General features: G+C 32.3%; 1 protein-coding gene across 2 annotated transcripts in view; it reads left to right on the forward strand.

The window, feature by feature from the left end:
• The window catches only part of LOC119635094 (serine-rich adhesin for platelets), a 189,051-nt gene that overhangs the window by 121,954 nt on the left and 45,994 nt on the right, over positions 1-21,103 (forward strand). For both annotated transcript variants that reach the window (XM_038029662.1, XM_038029663.1), the window contains exons 3-5: positions 16,802-16,940; positions 17,041-17,110; positions 17,851-17,961. In XM_038029662.1, coding sequence (XP_037885590.1) covers positions 16,802-16,940; positions 17,041-17,110; positions 17,851-17,961 — 320 coding nt within the window. The remainder of the gene's footprint in view (positions 1-16,801; positions 16,941-17,040; positions 17,111-17,850; positions 17,962-21,103) is intronic.

Here is a 21,103-nt window from a genome sequence, read left to right on the forward strand (position 1 = left end):
CGGCAAATAGTAGATGCAAAGTATAAGTGCTTCACCTTTAACTCTAGCAGACGATAAAAGAAGTAAAGAAAACTTTGATTTCTATCAATGAGGTACGTAATCGAGGTATGTCTCTAATTGGATTGCAATGTTTGTATTAGCAGGGCCTTGCCTAACTGGATTTCAATCCATAATTCCAACTTAGTAGTAATTGTGCCCGTAATCCAAATCAGCTCTAAACAAACATTTTTTTTAAGCGTGTGTGCTGCTTGACCTACGAGGTTGAGAAAGCAAAACTTGTTTGCATCGTGCAGTAGACATGTAAATCAAGTCACGGAGTCTTTAGCGTTTGAATGATAGAACTACGATCCTATCTGTCTAGAATTGTATATGTATCGAATAAGAAACAAGTCGTCAAGTCTGGTTTGGAGGAAAGACACGTGTCTCGAATGCCACAAAAAGAAGGCATAGTTTCTGTGCACTATAGGGCAACAATGCTCCTCATACCAGAATTTGCAATTTATCTCGAAAATTTTTCCTTGCGTTTTAGTTCTTTCCAATTTTGCACATTTGCTCTATGTCGCTATATGTCGAAATTGAGCTGTTTACACCAACCCCTAGTGTCGACATTGTCTAAGATTACTAATCAAGGAGCTTCGGGCAGGTAAGACAAAAATTATAGCTAGGACTCAATTATTATGCCATTTCCAAACCATTCCCTAACATATATACATATATATATATATGTATATATATATTGCTAATAAAAGTGAACTTACACTTTGTGGACCGTAAGTTTCGACTTATACTACAAATGTTGAGATTTTAATTCTTAAGATTTCAGAGAAATGTGAACCTGATGTACGTTAGAAAATGAAAGTATGGAGACAAAGGAAATTCAGAATTAAAAATTACTTACCCTAGTATGCATTTCCGAGGCATACAAACAGTGTAATCACAGCCCACCATAACAGAGGTCTCTAATAAAACCTTTCATGAATCACTAACGTAACCCGTAATCTTTCCTAAAATTTATATTTTAATGTCTGCTTACACATATACATTTATTTAAAGTACATATATAAACGAGCGGAGGTTGTAAGGATTCATGTGAAAATTCTATTTTAAACGTGACTTATATGATATAATCCAATAAATGTTGTTTCTTTATGCTCGCAATAAAAATCGACATTTTTTATGAGCGTATGTGTGAAGCAAAAAAACAAAAAACAAAAAAAAAAAATTAATAATAACACGAAAAGAATATAAACAAAACAACGTAAACAATATCAACGATGTCGTTAGTGCATTTTTGCCTTTTGCCTTTTTTTTTTTCTTATTTTATTGAATTTCATTTTGTAATATTTTAAACGTAACAAAATCACTTAAATATGTATATGTATGCATGCATTCATTCATAAGGGACTAGACTATCATGTACGAAACACAATACATTCATAACATATTCATATATATATATATATATATATATATATTGCATATATATATGTATCCATCCATACAAAATGGTCCATTTATTTTTCGAATTTAAAAAAAAAACAAAAAAAAAAAAAAAGAAAAGAAAAGAAAAAAATAAAAGCAGAACAAAAGCCAGACGGAAAAAAATATTTTTACAAAATATTTTCTATAATATTGTAGAAATATTTTATGACAAAAATATGTCAAAACATATGTGACTGAATGACTTTCTGACGCTGGTTTGACTGGCTGACTGTTTGACTGGCTTATGTCTTTTGACAATACAATGCTTGAGCACGAAAAGATATGGAAAACGAACGCACATCCGTAATATGATTAAACCGCATACACTGGACTGGGAATATATAGAATAAATATATTATATATATATATATATATATATATATATACTAACTGTGTAATGTTTGTGTAATGTTAGTATGCGTTCTTTAACTTAATACAAACATGTCGGTTTCTCTTTTGATGACCTAGAGAGTTACACATATTCATTGTTAATTATTTATAAAAGATAATGAATGAATATACATTTATTTACAGGGAATAGTTGTCAAAGTGTGTGCATATACTTTTCAGTCGCATTTAACTATATAACATGGACATATGAACAGGAAGGTGCAGGAAGGTGGTTAACAAAATATTCGATAAAGAAATTATACGCACACCATGATATACTATCTATCAAAAATTGATCTTTATAATTAGTTTGTGCAGGATGTATGCAACATCAAGAGCAATTTACAGTAGAGGGAAAAGGCCAGTTCAATAATACTAAGCAAAGCAATTACTCCTCTTAATTTATTAGGAATAGAGCGTACTATTGCATAAGCGAAAAAGAAACATCATGCAGGTTGGATATGATGAGGTGTTAAGTAAAGGATTAGCAGGGATATAGTTATCAGGATCACCCAATAAGTAAGGATTTATTAAAACTAATAAATCCTACAATGTCTTCACAAGCAAAGCAAGAGTGAAATAGAATTTTGTCTACATTTGAATTCAATCCTTTTGGGAAGGATTGGAATCAGTTTCATGGAGACATATTCAATGAATTATTGTTATAGCTAAGACAATAAAAGGTAGAATAAAATGAAAGATGAAAAGTCGAGTTAATGTTGCATTATCTACTGCAAATCCTTCTCATACTCATTCTACTAAATCTTGGCTTAGATAAGGCATTGCTGATAAGAGATTAGTAATTAGGCGAGCGCAATAGGTTCAAACGCATCCCTCAGGTGATATTCGCAAACATTAATTGAGCTTGAAGTTACATAAATGCAATCCTATTACCTTCGCCAAAAGTTCCAATCTATTGATGAGAAACAAATGAAGAATTCAAGGTCTCAGCTACTAAATGCCTCTTTATAGATGCATGCCATCTCGTTAGTAATTTTTTTTTTTTTTTGGTAATGCCTAATATTTGCAATCTATTTATAATTAAACATTTAGCAAATGAATTGAGAAAAATTGAAAAACAAAAACAAAAACAAACAACAATAATATAACATAACAGTTAGATTCTAGATTTCGCGTACCTATTAACAGCATCAGTAATTTGCCTGTATGAAGGGAAGATCTAGTATGTGATGTCTTCTCGGTCTTCTTATTTTACAAATATCTTCTAATTCTTGTCTAACAACAAAAATATTGGTGTGCAAGCTTAAGCGGTTTAATTAATTACTGCTAAAGCGTTTTATTTCATCTTTAAACTTCAGTGCGTCAGATGTGATTGCTTACTAGCCAAGGGTCATTTGTGATTAGTCTTGACTGCTAATAATTCTCTTTCAATATTTCTATGTTGGGATATATCCCATATCTGGATCTCACGCGTCCTTTAATGCCTTTGGAATTATTTTGTTGAGTAAAACTTTGTTCTTCACACAAATCTTGCATTTTAGCCATAAAATCCAGTACATTTTCTTTGTTTGTATACCTAATTGCTGTCGATTTTTATATATAAGAAATTTGTTATATTCGATGTTATTTTTCTTTAGGGCTTTTAGTGAATACTCGTCCAGAGACTCCTTTTTAGAAAACAAAACAAAGGAAGAAAATATAAACTCTTATATGTTGCAAACACAGGGACGTTAATAATCTATTTGTTAAGGATTTTCTTCCTTTAGCTTATTTCATGGATTTTCCTTTTTGGTGTTTGTTTCCCTTAATTTACCAATGCATTATTAGTACGTTTCACTTACAAAATTCCAATTAGGAATAACTCGATATCGAAATCGATAACCGTATTTTCTGAAATTGTTAACATCTTTCTACTCTCATATAATGAGAGAAGTGAATCCGTCAATCTTGACTTAGCAATGCAAATGATATTTTTGCTCAAAAACATGCAAACAACACAAACCAAAGCAAGTAGAATTTGTGCTCCTATGGCAAATATATCATTATCTGATGGCAAATATGTCCGTCTATTAATAAAGTGTATATTAATCAAGAAAAACAAATTACTTCCTACAAAAATTGTATATGCTGAAGTCACTTTAACTTATGAAAGACATTTTGTTTGCATACATGTCTATAATGATATGAATTCAAAATCAAATTCGCTTTATACAAATGTATAAATTTGTAAATGAAGCCTTTTGCTATTTCGTAGCAATTATATTAATGTTCGTATGAATGAGTTTCAATTAAATACACATATATATATATGAAGAATTGATTATATATTTTATTATTATTAACAAGGTTTTGGGTTGGATATTAGAAATTGGTAAATTTCCATTTTGCTTTTGCTTAATTTTAAGTTAAATTACCAGTAAAGGTATATTTAAATTTTAGATCTTAGGTTTTCCATGAAATTATAGGGATTTTTTTTGTCGAACGGCTTTTTGTGCATTAAAGATTTTCCTCTCTTTCTCTCTCGCTCTCTTTCTTTCTCTTTCTTTCTCTTACTCTCTCGCTGTCTCTCTTTCTCTCTTCCTCTCTCTTTCTCTCTTCCTCTCTCTTTCTCTCTCTCCCTCTCTCTGTGTCCCTCTCACTTTCCCACACACTCCATCTCTCACTCTCTCTCTCTCTGTCTCTCTATCTCTCCCTCTCTATGTGTCGCGCTCCCTTTTGCACGCTCTTTCTCTTTCTCTCTCTCTCTCTCTCTCCCTCTCTAAGTGTCGCGCTCCCTTTTCCACGCTCTTTCTCTCTCTTTCTCTTTCTTTCTCCCTCGCCCTTTGACGAGAAATTGTGCAGGTGCCAACTTGTTCGCCAAGTCTTCGCTTGTACAATATTAAGCTTTCCATATGCAATAGTTGTGTGAAGAAAGGAGAGACATTACTAGATTTCTATCTCTTCAGCTTACATTGTGGGGTAACATATAATTGCTACACCGTTTTCATTTATAGACAAAGTCATTGAAGAAGGACAATACACTTTTAAGGAGCTTTATTTATTATTGTTGTAACTCTCTGTGCAATTTTTTTGGCAGTAAAGTGAAACATGAGTTGCATATCTAGGAAGTAAAGCACTTATTATATTATTTATAATATGTAAAGATCAGAACAGTTGGTCTTTTAATTAATTCAAAAGAAAAACCAATATTGTCATCGCTATCGAAAGCTTGTACGACAAGTTTTGCTGACCCAAGCAATCTAGTTGACATCACAGACGGACTTTTTTCAACAGGATCGTCAATGACGTAATTGCTATTACAAATTAGATTAATGAAGATATTTGTCATTATAGTTCAGTAAACGCAACCTCCGCAAAACGGAAAGATCTCCATTGATTGAATGTATTTGAAATTAAACCCAGAGCTGCGTAACATTTATTCAATAAATTATAAACATGTAATGTATTTATCATATAAACGGATCTCCGATCTAAGTGAGGCAAACAAAATATTAAGAGTTTGTATCTGAGGCGATTTGGAAGAGATGGATGGCTTTCTTTCCTATCGATATGAATGTAGGCAACAAGAGTAATTTTGGAATATCGTAAGGCGTTCAATTTTATTTATATATAAGAAGCTTGCGGAAGGCTAACAAAGATCTAAAACAGTAGCAATGCAAGCCCATGTATTGAAACAGAAAACCGTTATGTTAGGCTCCCAAATTATTGAATTGAAAATGAAGTCTCGATATTTACGGGTTTACTTTCATTTCTAGCCATACGAAGTCAATTCTTTGAAGTACAGTTTTGAACACCAAAAGCACTCAAAACCAAGGTTTTAGAGATGTGCGATTCATTGCAAATAATCTGCTACGAGACAAAAGAATTGCTTTACATAAATATATATATATATGCACACTCATATATATGTGGAGCTCAGAACTATATATATATATAACAGAGCAAAGTTAGTGGACTTCAATCAATTGCTGATGGATATAAAAGTTATTTTGTAAAGGTCAACTTAATGAAGAAACGTTGTGTGCATGTGGTATATATCAGCATCATATAGTAGAAAATAAATACTCTTTTTAACTCTATATTTGATTGTCTTTATCTTCTTCTCCTATACTTATATGCAATCTTAATATGTACTAGAGATTTGAGGTAAAATTTCAAATTGTAGCTGAACCAATATTGCCACAAAAGTTACGACAGCGTAATCTGTAAAAACCGCAATTCCAATGAATCTGCTATTGCTGCTGCTAACATTGGTGCTAGCAAGTAACATTGAAACCATAAAATCCGCAAACTAACAAGTTTTACAATCAAAGTTTTTTGCTACTTTTTCTTTTCCACTCGCACTCGGCACACACACACACACACACACGTACACTCATTCGTTGCTATAACACAAAATAAAATTCAAATTAAGTATGTAAACGTAGAAGGGAAACAAATAGAAAAAAAAAAAAAAGAAGAAGAAGAAGAAAAAAGGAAAAGAAATGTGCCATTTCATTTTCTATACAAACGCATACATCCACACACACACACACATACACGCACGCACAAACATAAAGGAACATGCATTAATATGCAGATTCCTGTTGAGAGACTTATTTTTTTTCTTTTTTTTTCGCTTTTTATTCATATAGTTAGAAACTTCTACAACTCTGTGCACGACATGTACGACAAAATACAAAAGCGAAAATAAAAAAAAAAAACGAAACTTTAGTTATTTAGTTACGTGTGCTCGGCAAAATGCAAAAAAAAAAAATAAAACCAATATATAATATAATATGAGGGACAAAAGGAAGAAGAGAATAAAAGAAAAACAACAAAAATAAGAAAAGAAAAAAAAACAAAAACGAAAAGAAAGGAAAGCAAAGAAAATAAGGACACAACTTAACCATTTCAATAAAATCAATTCATGTCTCATTTAGTGTAAATATCACTTAAGATAAAGGGTACGGAAAAAAAAAAAAAATGAAAAGAGAAATATGTAAAACAAACTGTAGTGCGTTTTTTAAATTGGCGAATACAACAAAAACCTGTCAGTATCGACGGATAAGAAAGAACAGGGAAGAAAAATAAATAAATAAAATCTGAATATTTCATTAGTGACCTTATAGTGAATCTTGCCTTGTGCAGGTGCGTATCTTAATTAAGAAGCATTTGCAATTGCTACAGATTACTATGACCTTGGGCCAAATACTTTTGCTCACTTGCTGTACTGACTTACACTAAGAATCGCACGAGAGCAAATCGTTTTCACTATGCTTACTCGATCAAATGTTTGCAACCATTTGATAGGCTTGCGTTCCCTTTGATAGTATTGAGGATCTCTGCTCAATCGATAAACTACGCTAAACCATTTACATAAGTCTAAGTACGTATTGGTTGATGCGGACGTTCCTCAACTGAGCTTAAGTTGACCTAGCTCGGCTTCTAGCCAAACTACGCTTAATATTGCAATTGTTAGTTTAGCGTTCAAAATGTAAATCCTCGGTAGAGCATATTTTTTTTACACACGTAAAGAGAAGAACGCCTCTAAAATACACAAAGAAATTTGCGAAGCTTATCGCGTTGATTGCTTAAAAGGAGCTTTGGTGTTTAATTTAGAAAACTCTTTCTTTTTTTTTTTTGAAGAATTTTCATCTGAAACAGACAAAAGCTGTATTCGACTCTTATTGACAAGAGATATAATAATTAGTTCTAAGACGTAAATGGAAAAGGCAATAAGATAACTTTTTGAGAAATTGCTGAGAGAACAAATTTCAGAGAAGAGTTGAAGGTCACTTAAAATATCTTTCATTGACTTAGCAGATCGAGATTTGGATGCCAGATGATTTTTGATTCGCTTGGCGCAGCGAATTATTCTTATGCCGGTTAAACCTGCTTTTCTTTTTTTAAAGGAATCATCCCTCACTGGGGACCGTCAGCTAGTCTTTCAAAATAATTACGATTTACGCATAGTGAGCAAGAGTAACTATCGAAAACTGTAGGTGAAAGGACTTTTTATCGAATGAATTATAAAATATTATATCCAAATAGGAGACTGAGAGGCACTTCGTGATAAGATTTGTTATAAAAACACATATCAGGGTTAAAATTAAATTTCTTCCAAGGAATAGGGGGTCAGCAGATGAAACGGCAAAAAAATCCCGAGTTAGTATACATGTTAACATACATTTTGAAAATGATAGACCTTGTAAATATTTAATAAATCGTGAGCATGTATTTCACTTTAGTGTATTGGGGTAATTGGGTCTCATTTTTCATCTGATTATCGAGAAGTTTGAACAAATTGCTTAATAAAAGAATTTGAGTTGTGTTTAGTTCAGAATTTTTTTATTGAAGACACTATGGGGCAAAACAGGAAAATAAAATGCAAAATATTTAAATAATTTAATTGGAAAATAAATTTTAACCTTATATTTCTCGTTTAAAAAATTTCCTTTTCGATATTGTTTCTTTTCAATGGTGAGTTTTAAAGATTACTATAGTAATTGCATGGATTATTATTATAACCTATGCTTTTTGTTGATTTTCTCTTTTTGTTTTCGTATTACTGTCATAAAATAACAACAACAAATGAGAAAATTGTATAATCCTCTTTCTGCAATTTCACACTTTGCAAATCCTTTTCATAAATCTAACGTATTAAATAAATCCAATAGCTCATGTTTTTTTTTTATTTTTTTATTTTTATTTTTTTTTTTTTTGGAGGTTTTACTTAAATGTCTTTCATAACCTTTCCTCTCTCTCTTTCTCTCTTTCTCTCTTCTTGCACATTACAGTCACTCACCCTTTGTCTCAGTTTTTACCCATGACCGGAATCCATTCTTTGAGGATATTAGCATTAGTTAAGCTTGGACACCCGCGCAGCACAGGCATGAGCTAATAAATACACGCACATATATATATATGATAACACACACACACACACACACACACACACACACAATATGTATAATGTTATGCTTCGGCTTTTGTCTCCATCAGATTGGGGAGAATTTTTATCATTTTTATGTCATGATTTTTATTCTTTTTTGGTGAAAGCTTTGTTATACATGGTGAACGTTAAGAAAAAGTAATAAATTTGGAAAGAGAAGAAAAAGAAAAAAAGACAGACAAAGACAAGGCTTATTTCGGACTAACAATCGAAGCTTAAAAATATTTAAAATCATTTTAAACAAAAAATGCAATGGTAGTAAAGGCCTACACCCAATTTTTTAACATCGAATATTAGGAGGGATTAAGATTGGGATTTAGGTTGAAGGTACATGCTCTTATATCGCATATCGCGTATGGAAAGGTGATTACACGCAGTTCGAGAAATATTGCATATCGTATGTAGACATATGCCACTTATCGTATGCTATGCGTTCCATTTCGAAGGGCGCTATGCACAATTGCACAGGCCGAGAGTCATATGTAGACATATGTCGTACATCATATATTATATATATCCGTTTCGAAGTGCTCCCGAAAGTCATGTCATGTATATGTCTACATGTATTCTCGAAACTCGAAATCATTGGATCAAATATATATTAATCAATCAATTTACGATTTTGACACGAAGGTTACGGAATAACTATGAAGTCAGCTTGGAACTGAAGTCAAAAATTTGCTCATTTTTGAAACCATAATTGAGGAAAAATTGAAAAATTAAAAAATGTTTTTATACAATACACCGCTTGTAGTGCATGGTATATTAAGTCGATGGGAATGTATGTGTAACGGTCAGGTCGTCACTTTTTATTTAGGCTTATCTTGATTTAAGCTTATCTCTTTGTCTTTTCATCTCTCTATCTGCCTGATTACTGTTCCGGTCTTTCGAAATTCGACTTGTGCATACATGTGATGTCTGTACCTGTATTGACTTTTGTTCGACCTACGGGTTGTAATTTTCGAGATATTTCGATCAAGTATTTGACAAGCATTGACTTTGCTTTTATCCAAACACTATTGTCCACTTCAAAGGGCTTCGATAGCATCATTTCATGTTACTAAATACTATTCTTCTAATCGGCCATATTTTTCGATGCTTCTTCCTTCTGCCGATTGTCGAACACTCTACGCGCAGTAATGACGACTAAACTGCTTGTATTATTTGCTTTTTGTTAGATGAAAACACACAAATACATATATGAGAGTCGAAAATACATACACACTTGCAGCTCTGGTAGTCCTTATTACGGCCTCAAAATAATGTTTGAAAAAGCAAAGTCGATCTTCAAGTTATATCATAAGTTCCGTAAGAAAGTTGAGAACGCTTTCAATAAACATTTATGAATAGCCGGCACAAACTTGTGAGACTTTTTTTGCCCATTTTTCCCGAAATCCAATAACCTCTCACGACATCTATATATAGTCCTTGATCCGAATTGAAATGGAAATACTTGCTTCTAAATTCTCGCTCTCGGGTTTTAATTTGTTAATTGCTAATGTCAAGGAGAGATTCGTTTGTTCTTTATTTTGTTATTAACATCTTCGGTTTATTGTAATTTCTCGGATCATTCACGATTATATCTTATTCGCAGAGTCTCACAAAATTAATACAAGTTATGTCTTATTCCATTTAATTGAAATATACGACAAAGATATTCCACCCCGACCGGACGTCTAACTCAGAAGAACGCACGAACATCAGAACGCGCTGACAAAAAACCCGGCCTCCGTCCTTTTGGCTTCCATGGGCAAGCTTGCCGGATCTCAATTGAAATTCAGATGAATTCTACTGACTGTCGTCAGTCGCTGTACTCTTACTGGTGCTTATCTACCGTTTTATTAAAATCCTCTCACAAACTTATATAGGCATCAAGGTAACTGCCAGTAGTTTTCCTTTTCTTTTGCTTCTAATAACACTTGTGCAAAAAACAAAAACGTGTTAAAAAAGCGAATGAGAAAACAGTTCTCCATTGTTTCGAATTCTCAAGTTCAGAATGAATACAGTCTACTTTTCATAAAGTACTCTGTACATATTTCTTCGTGTTATAAACAATGCAATGACTTCACTGAAGAATGAGAGAAATGCGAAAAAATTTCTACATAAGTAATAATAAACACTTAAAAATTTAAATGTAATGCCAATTGTATGTAATTAAAAGAAAATGGTAACAATTCAGAAAAAATAAAAAGAAAAACAAAAATAAAGAAAGAAAAAAAAAAAAAAATAAGAGAAAAGCAAAATTCTCTCACCATTGTTTTGCATAATTTTCATAAGAAACTTAAAAAAAAAAAAAAAAAATTCTTCTTCTACCGATTCTCTATAGATTTTACTATAGCTACATAGCTTTCATTGTAAAGACTCAGCATAATTTTTCCTTGGGTTAGAGTCATAAAATCAAACCATTAAGAAAAGGGAAGAAAAGTAAAATATACACACAGACACACACAGACACACACACACACACACAATAGCAGCAGCACTCTTGTGTGGTTGGCATTGCACAAGATATTCTAGAATATTTTTCTAATTTGAAAATATTAAAAATGCCAAATGACTCCCATTGTACGTGAATACTCTCAACTTTACAACGATCACTTAAGCGAACAAATAAAGAAAATTAGAATTGGAACGTAATGAAGAAAACATCTTCATGAACGGCAATTGTCGGTTATATATGTAATCATCTTGCATAAGTATTTTTAGTTTTTATTTGATTTTAGTATTCGCACACTCTACACAAAAAAAAAAAAGCCGTTGATCTACTAATTTGCTTATACCGATTGTAACAGACTCACAGATATATGTCATCAGGCAATGAAACTTTTAAGAGATGTAATAGATTTTTAAATGAAAGAGAAGAAGAAGACTTCCAATATATTGGATATTAAGAGCGTCATATATATGCAAGTCCGCTCAGATATTGAAAGACGTGCTTTAATTTCAATGCATTTACCCCAATAATTTTGAGGGGGGGAGGGGGAGGGGGATTTTAAATGTTTAGTAGAAATTTAATTTTAGTTCCCAGTTGTTCCCAGTCGTCGACAGGTTCACAAGTAAGAAAGATACACAAAGTTTTGTCAATACCATTTATGTAAATATGAAACCGGAATTTTCCCATAGATTGCCTCAACTGTCCGTGGGAGTGAATTTATGGAGAACTCAGGTTAATCCCGATTGGGTATCGACATATATAAAACATTTTCGAAATGAAAAGGGAGAATTTGAATACTTAGTCCATATCAAGTTTTGATTTTCCCCTTTAATAAGAGAGAAATAGTTTAGGGAGAGGAATCGTGGAAGCATAGTAATCTTATCTTTGCAATTCTTCTTATCGGACACCCAATACTGATCGAGGCCTTAATCGTTTTCAAGAAAGAATTAAACCCTTCAAGATTGACGTACAAATATTTCTCATTTGAAATTCTCTACAGATTTCTATAAGTGGAAGCAATTATATTAAGATTTTGTTAAAGTTTGCCTTCATCATCTCTTTTCATTAAATAATGCACAGCAAAAATATCTAACTAAGATATAGTAGTGACGGTATTTAAGATTCGTTCTAAAGGGAATATAAGTTCTTTAGTTGTTTGTTTGCATATTTCTTTCTATTCCTTTCTCTGTAGCCTTTTTCTTTGTTTAATTAGGCTAATTATATATATATATATATAGTATCTGCTTAAAGCCTGGCTTTTTTGTTTTTTTTTTTTTCTTAATACCTTTTTGTTGAATTTCTATTCTCTTTTATTGTCTATTCAGTAGTGTTTCATTTCATTTTCATCCGTTGTGGACACTTGCGGCCTTGTAATCACTATTAAGTGGGGTTAACTTGTTAATTTATTGCCTTCCGGGCGACAATTTAATTTCAGTTAAACGTCTGTTGTTGAATTAAAATGCATGATTTGCTATTTAAGTATTTCTCTGTTATTTCTCATTATACTTTAGAAGAAGTGCACAAATGGTTTTTTAATCATCTCCTGCTTGCTTGAAAATGAAAATTAAAAAAAAAATTCATTTATTCGGGAATAACGAACAATTTCAAGATGACGAAGTAATACACACACACACATATATATATACATATATATATATATATACATGTAGGTATACAATGGTTTGTAAAAATGCACATATATTTGACTTGAAGTGAATTTTTTACAAAAATTGCTTGAATATAAATGAAATGTAAACTTGTTAGGACAGTCAAAAGAAAAAACGAAAAGAAAAAAAAATGCGTAGTTGCAAGGCTGCTCTGCTTTTCATTTTAGTATTAAGTTAAAGAAAATATCACCAAAGGTTAAGAAGCATATCAAATTTCTCAACTCTTGAACGCAATGCGGTTAGAAATATAAAGAAAGAGATGAGAAGATTAGACTCCTTTCCTCTCGTCTTTGGATATTATGTTACCCCAAAACTTTATGGTATCACATGTAGATAATAATGCAAACGGCTAAAGTATATCGCATCCCGTCTGACTTAAACGTTGAATTTTAATGCAAAGACATACAAGGACACCTCCATAAAATTTGATTAAAGCACAATACGAATAAAAATGAACCGAGAACATGTAATCACTAGAATCGGATTAGTTTGCTTTTATTCATTTTCACTACAAAACCCTTTAGTTTTAGATTGAAATTTCACATAAGACAATTGGAGCCGATTACTAGGAATCGCGGTAATGGAAAATTTCAATTTAATTTAAAATTTTAAAAATGAAAGTCAGTAAATTCGTAGGATTATAAATCAAAAAGAATTATACATTGGCAAAGATGGCAAAGGTACGAACATGATATTCCTTCTCACTTTTATAGACACACAATAGCTTTTACTACACAGCAAAGCAAATATTTTTATGGACATCAAAAGTACCTGCGATTATTAATTCAAACAGTTATTATTAGCGGCATGGCTTCAATTTGTCAATTTACTACTCTCCTATCTCTATACGCGATAGATGCAATCGATGCAATAGGTGGACGGATGGACATACGATTTAATATTAATTAAGTATACGTGTAGTGAGCATTTCATTCGTTGCATCGAATATTACAATCGGTATCGCGAATTCATTTTTCATGTCGTTCATATCGTTAGCGATTAGAAAAATGATATCAAAAATTGTAAGAGAGAAGAGCTTTCAAAGTTGAATAACGCCTTCCGTCATCATCTAACCTAATTTAAACATATCCTTTGGTCTCCGCTTAACATTTTAACATGTCCTATGCTGATTTCACTAAATTGGCTGATTTGTTATTTCTTTTTATTTGTACGCAAACGAACGAAAGTTGAACATTATTAAATGTTGTCGCACAATTTACTGAGTTTTATTGTTATACATTGCCGGCTAATATCTTTTGTAACTTCTTTTCGACAATCTTGTGTATCCGTTCGTTCATCGTTTATGTTCTGCCATATCATAGAAATCCTGCCTGTCATTGTCCTCGTTGTCATCGTCGTCGTCGTCGTCGTCGTCGTCTTTTATTATTTGTTGGAAATATTGTTAGTGCACTACGTATATTCATCGTTATATATATATGCTTGCGCGCTAATACTCAACAATTTTTTACATATTCTCGTTGCAGCTTACGTCGAGAGGTTAGTTTAGTTTGTAGAGCAGCCGGCTGTTTGCGCTAGCAGGCAAACAGGCGCTTAGATGAAATTTGTATGATTCCATTTTTGCCACTGACACAATTTATATCCTATGCATATATTTCTTTTGCTTATCACACTGTAAAGATGTCGTCATTTGTGGTTTGTGGCGTTTGCATTAGACAACCAGCACCAGTAGTAGTAGCACTAGCAGTAGCAGTAGCAACGGCAGCAGCAGCAGCGAGCATATTATTTGTTGTCTTAATGTTGCATCTTCCTCCGCTTACTGAGAGAGAGCCAAAATGCTTTGTTTTCTTTCATTTCCCTTCGCGTTTCTCTATCTTACAATGTGAACCATCCTCGCTCCTACACTATTATATGGTTAGCATAATGCCAAAGTTGTTTGTCTCTATGCAAGCAAGCAAGCTCAAGGATTTTTTTTTACGCTTTTATATTCATTTGTGCTTTTTTTTTCTCTTCTTCTTCTTCTTCTTTTTTATTATATTTCCTGTGTGATAAATGTCGGCAATTAAGTTTTACATTTTGTCGCACAAAACATCAATGTAACCGCATAGCTGAGTAGTAGAAATTCGCGCATTTTCTTTCTCTATTTTCTTTATCTCTTCTTTCTTCGGCATACATTTATCTATTACGTTTATCATGTTGCTTGCAACATTTTAAAATAAAACCATCCAACTATTTACTTAATGGAGGAATTCTCATATTAAGGTTAATTTTTGGAAAGAATCCACCTACCCATGTTAGTCTAATCGGCTTTTTTCCTGTTAGAACCACTGAAATACTGAAATTTCTGGGCAAGATGTTTAGAATAAGTGAAGAAAGGAAAAAGCGTTAAAGCAACTTTTTGAATTTCTCAGGAGGAAAATAAAAGTTTTCCAATATGACCGATCACTCAAAGCATGCCCTTTAAGGTTGTATCACAAAATAGCGGCGAAAGATTAAAAGATAAGGAAATGTTCGTAGCGTAGCCTGGTGGTGGGTGTGTGGTCAAATCATCATTGGTCTACCCGCAATTAGACTTGAACCCGCGAATGCCGAGACTTGGTAGTTGCGACTCTTATTCGCACGGCTATGCGGCAGCCCCAACTTTTAGGTAAAAGTTAGTAAGGGCTCTGTGTATCTATAGAACTTGCTCTATATAAAACGAGTGTAGGTGTTTTTTTTTTTTGTTAGATGCTATAAGTAATACTGTACTTGTGAGGCGCAGCGAATTAAAAAGACCCCATAACTGACGGTGAGATTCAGGGCCAATTTTGACCTGTGCCTCCTATCGAATTAAATTATGTAGTAATTGAAGTAATCAAAGTAAATGAGGCAATAAACGAAATCTAAAAAATATTTATTAAGAAAACATTTCAAAGTAGAAATGAAAAATGATCCCAACTAAGTAATAGACTTCGAGCATAGAGTTACTAATATCAAAATATTTCAAGCAATTTTCATACTAAACTTAAAAAGGAAAGGTATACAGGATTCTCTCTATATGACTTGTATTTATTTTCCCTTATTTGTGTTTTTTTTTTGTTTTAAATCCTCTTTATGGCGCTAGTGTTAATTAGCAAAGATGTCTTTACGATAAGAAGTTCTTAGCATTTTACTACGCTTGAAATTATGAAAGTGCTATGAAGAAAATGAAAAATCTCTTAAGCTAACAGGCTCATGAAAGGAGGGATATTTTCAATAAGGAGGAATGAAGGAATGTAGAAAGTGTACACTCTTTAAGTTTGTGATGATGTTTTCAAAATTGAAATAAATATCAAAATATATATATATTATACAAACATAATTTAAATGCATTCATTTTAATTTATTTTTAATACATTTTCATCAGGGCCACAACACAAGCTTACATGCCAACATCAATGGAAATGTAATAATGTGTGATAATGTTTTACTGTTATTCACTTTTTCATATACATATATATATATATATGTGTGTGTGTGTGTGCTAGTGTTTTTGTGTGCCTGCATATACACACACATTTTAACTCTTTCATGTCAAAAAATGAAATAATTTAATTCACTTTTCACTTGTCAGTCAAGTCAACTGTAACAGCATAATAATAATGATATGTAACAGCATGTGTATGATGTGAGTTTTGGTAAAACAAAGGAAAAACAAAAAAAAAAAAAAGAAGAAATTTATATAAAAATACAAAAAAGTAAAAAAAACAAAAAACAAAAAAAAAAAGAGAGAAATTAACAACTTGTCTGACAAGTAACACGTATTGTGGTCAAAACCAACAGCACAATTCATTTAAAGCAGATAATTAAAAATCGAGAGTAGAAAGAAACCACAAAAACTTATGTTCATGCGAGGAATGCATGTGTCATTAATGTTAATCTTTTGTTTCGTTTTTTTTTCTTTACGTCTCTTTCTTTCTTCTTTACTCACTCTTTCAATCACATGGTCTCATACAGTTTCGATGTTCGGGGGAGACCGTTCGAGAAGGCCTTATACTGGTCGGATTCAAATTCATTCGGACCGAGAGCGTATTTTGTAACAAACAAACAACCTGCCAAATTAACTGTTGACAATATACAACTGGATGATGAAGGAGTAAGTCTATCGTCTATCAATTATCGTCTATCGTGTATACATATGCATTAATTATTTACCTTTTATTTATTTTCCTTTATATTCACACTTTCACTTATAGGTGTACAGATGTCGCGTTGACTTCCAAAATTCACCTACTCGTAATCATAGAATTAATTTAACGGTTATTGGTAAGTTCCTCTTGTCGTGTGTCGTGTGCTCAGTATGAGTGAAACGAATTTATTTCACATTTATAATCACTATCTACAAGCGAAGAGATCTATACCAGAGCAACCAGTTTCTCTATGATATACCTCCCTTACAGCTCCCACACTATAATAATTTTGTGAATTTGTATTCAGAAATTGTATAAAATCTAAAGACTTGGCTACTGATGCAAGTAATTGACGTTAAGTTTGAAGAAGGGTTCGGTCCGCTACCAAGTATGCCTACAAAGAGGCACTACACACACTAAAAAAAGGGAAATTTCAGGGAAATTTCAAAATACTTGCAAGGCCGATAGCTAACATAAATTCATAGAGAGGCAGAGATCTTTCAGGCCAGGATACGGTACATGTATTAGGGCCTGTTCTAGGCAAAAAAAACGAAGTTTCCTATTGATAATTGAAATTTCGCGCCTACATTTTCAAGTTTGGTGCACATTTCAAGTTTAAAAATTAATCCAATCTCTGTCCTCTTGTCTTCATACATTTCCCTAGACAAGTAAAAGAATCTTTCAAAGACTATGAAAGGAAAAAATAAAAAACTAAAAAAAAAACCTATGCAATTATTCCTCTTATATCTATGTATGCGGTGATGGGTATATAAGATTCGTCTTATGGCGAACAATAACTTACTTCTCGCCTTACTTTTTCGTTTTTCTTTTTTTTTTAATTTTTTATTTTTTTTTTTTTGATAATTCTATTTACAGTTCCTCCCCATCAAATTTTAGTGTACGATGCATCCGGTCGCGATGTGGCTGGAGCGGTCGGTCCTTTATTTGAAGGCGATAACATTGTTTTAACGTGTGAAGTGCGCGGTGGTAAGTAAAATGTAGTAGTGAGAAAAATGAAAAAGTGAAAAATTCCATAAATTTTGTGCACTTTTTTTTTTATTCCAAAAACTTGGCCGTTTCCTTTTTCTCTACATGACTTGAGAACTATTTTCCGCACTTTGAAAATAATGTTCACTCATGGAGAGAGTAACAAAATAACCGCAATGATTTTTACTTTTCTTTACTTTTTCTTATTTTTTTCGGTCATTTAACCTGCAGACATATGCTCTACCGTAAATCTTAAGAAGTCCCTTAAGAAATTCACATACACACATACCCACATAAAACGAGTTGTTTGTATCTACGCTTGTGTGTGTATGTTTGCAATATAAAAATATAACACTGAAGTTGGGGGGGGAAAAAAAAAATAAAAAAAATAAAAAATAAAAATAAAATAAAACTAGAAATGAATTGAAAAATGATTGCAGCTCTTGGCATACATGTTAGCGCAACATTGTACGAAAAAATTTTTGTTAACTAGACTAGCATCAGTTAGAGACGAAACAAAAATATCCTCTATATTGCATTCTTTTATTTCAAATTTTTTTTATCTCACCATTAATGGAAAATCAGTCGAAATGATTGTTAGCTGAAGTGTTAGATCATTTCAGTTCATATTCTTTTCGAGTAAATGATTACTTGACAAATTCAAGTCCTCTCTAAATATAGATGAAATTAAGCGGCAATAAGTGCTCTAACGAAGGACATGCAAGGAAAGGGAAGGAAAGGAAAGGAATGAAACGAAACGAAAGGAACGAAGTACGAAATTAAATTAGAAAGCAGGAATTTTTCATTAATGAAAAATATCTACAACGACTTTGAATAGATGAGAATAAACCAACTCGTTTAAGACGCCTAAAGACATCTGAACAACATTTCTTTTTTTTTACAAGAACATGCAGCGGTTCTTAACAAAGCTTTTAAGACACAGACGAACTGGATTCCTCCAGCTTTTCATTTACTTAATATTTGCTTCGTTTCTGATTGCTGCGAATTATGGCGAGGGTTTTCTTAATTCATTTATATTATTCGACGATATTCTCCTCATAGTCTTCCAAAATCAGTTTCATGCCCTCAATTAGCAAACAGATCGTGATTATAAGATTTAAAGCTTCATCAAGTAACGACCTTTAACTATGATCTTAGTAATGTTTTGAAATAGAAGAATTTATCAGAGATCACAATCACACCGAGATAAGTGATTAAATTTTCTTTTTCTTATTGGCGCAATGCGAAAATTTCGATCTTGATTGATCGATCAAGATTGTTTTACTTTTATTTTAAGGTCCTCCCTCTCTCTCTCTCTCTGTCTCTGTCTCTGGAGAGGGAGAATATACAATGTAAAACGAGCTTGTATAGTAAAAAAATCTAGGTCCCCTTCATTCTTCGGAAATGATCGCGTCCAAACCAGCTAAATAGCTAAGATAACTTTTATTACTACATTTTCATGTAGTACCCAGGACTTATACTAAATTTAAAATCTATAATTGGTCACTTACCACATTGATGCCGCTAAAATCTCACGATTAAAAAAATTCCAAAATTCCGCACAAAGCCGAGTCATTATCAACCTACAAGAAAAGATGGAAGAGAAATGCAAAGTGATTAAGATGAGCAAATACTTTCTGTTTAAATTATCTAATTGCAACATATAAATTTTATATATATATATATATGTTCAACAAAAGATATAACGACTTTAATATCTACGTCTAGCAATGACTTGTAAAAATCCCTATTGTATATCCATATTGTGCACGCGATTTGTACCGCGACCCAAAAGATCTGCTGTGCTCATGCCTCAAGCCTTCCAGCTTTACATATTTTATATATGAATTCCGCCAATTTGTTTTGTTCGGAGCACCGCACCATGTCTGGCAGTGTAGAGTGTTTGCCAAGCATCGTCAAGGCGTCATAGGTTGTAACGGGACATTTCATTCGTCTCCTGTCACAATCTGCGTGTGTCCTTATCAGAGATACCTATGTTTTTTGCAGATTATACCTGGGAGAAGAAGAAGAAGCGTGTGACCGAACATAGGTCGTTCTTTCAAGAGCCTATAAATTGCAATGAATATACACTAAACTTAAATTGCTTCATTGCATTGTAGTATTTTATATATACATGTATGTATATGTGTGTGTATATGTTATATCTATGTATGCGATAAAGGAGCGTTCGTCTTCACAACTTAATAAATCATAATTTTTCTGACAACAATCCAAGGATTTTTCCCATTAATATTGTGAAAAGATTTAAAAATGTTCGAACAAAAGCTTACGCACAACCGGCAAAGCATATATGTATAGTCACATATTTTATATATATATATATATATATATATAGATATATATCTAAAAGCTTCAACTAAATGAATATCCTTTCTAGGATATGAGATAAGGAAATCTTTTGTGTTTCCCATTAGGGAATTATTGTAAGGAAAGCGCATGAATTTAACGGAATTGACGTTCATTTGTCATTATACGATAAAATCCGTCTAAAATTTCTGAATATTACGGAAGAACAAGAAGAAAGAAAAAAACTGCATTCTTATAAAAACATTTGCCATAGGAAATATCTAAAGTAGCAGAGATTTGTAGAAATTTATTTCATTCTTCTTTGCGCTTACCTACATATATATATATATATATATCTAGATAAGTATCTAGGTTAGAAGCGCGTTAAATAGAATCTAATATATGTTCAATCAGTTTGAATTTTTGTTATATAGTTTGAGTTTGAATTTTGTATTTTTTTTTTTTTTAAACTAAAACCTTTAAGTAAACATTATCGAATTTAGCCCGTGAAAGCATTTAACAGTCAGGGGGAATCACTGATATGACGATGATGTTCTCTATGGCATATTGTCCATCTACAGTTTTATTGTGCTCTGACCACAGTTTTTTATTTATTTTTTTTTTTCTCTGTTTTTTTTTTTGTTTTTTTTCTAAATATGAATGGAGAGAGAGTACGAATTGAGTTTGCACCATATCCTCTATTATATGTTTGAGTACCGGTTTACTCTCATACACTGCATGTCTTGCTAAATCGAAGCACAATTTTATGGTCGATGTGGAGATTATAATGTTTATGTGGGTTCTTCTTTCTTTTTTTTTTTTTCTCTCTTTTTTT

Source organism: Glossina fuscipes, unplaced genomic scaffold (genome assembly GCF_014805625.2).
Source record: "Glossina fuscipes isolate IAEA_lab_2018 unplaced genomic scaffold, Yale_Gfus_2 3, whole genome shotgun sequence".
NCBI lineage: Eukaryota > Metazoa > Arthropoda > Insecta > Diptera > Glossinidae > Glossina > Glossina fuscipes.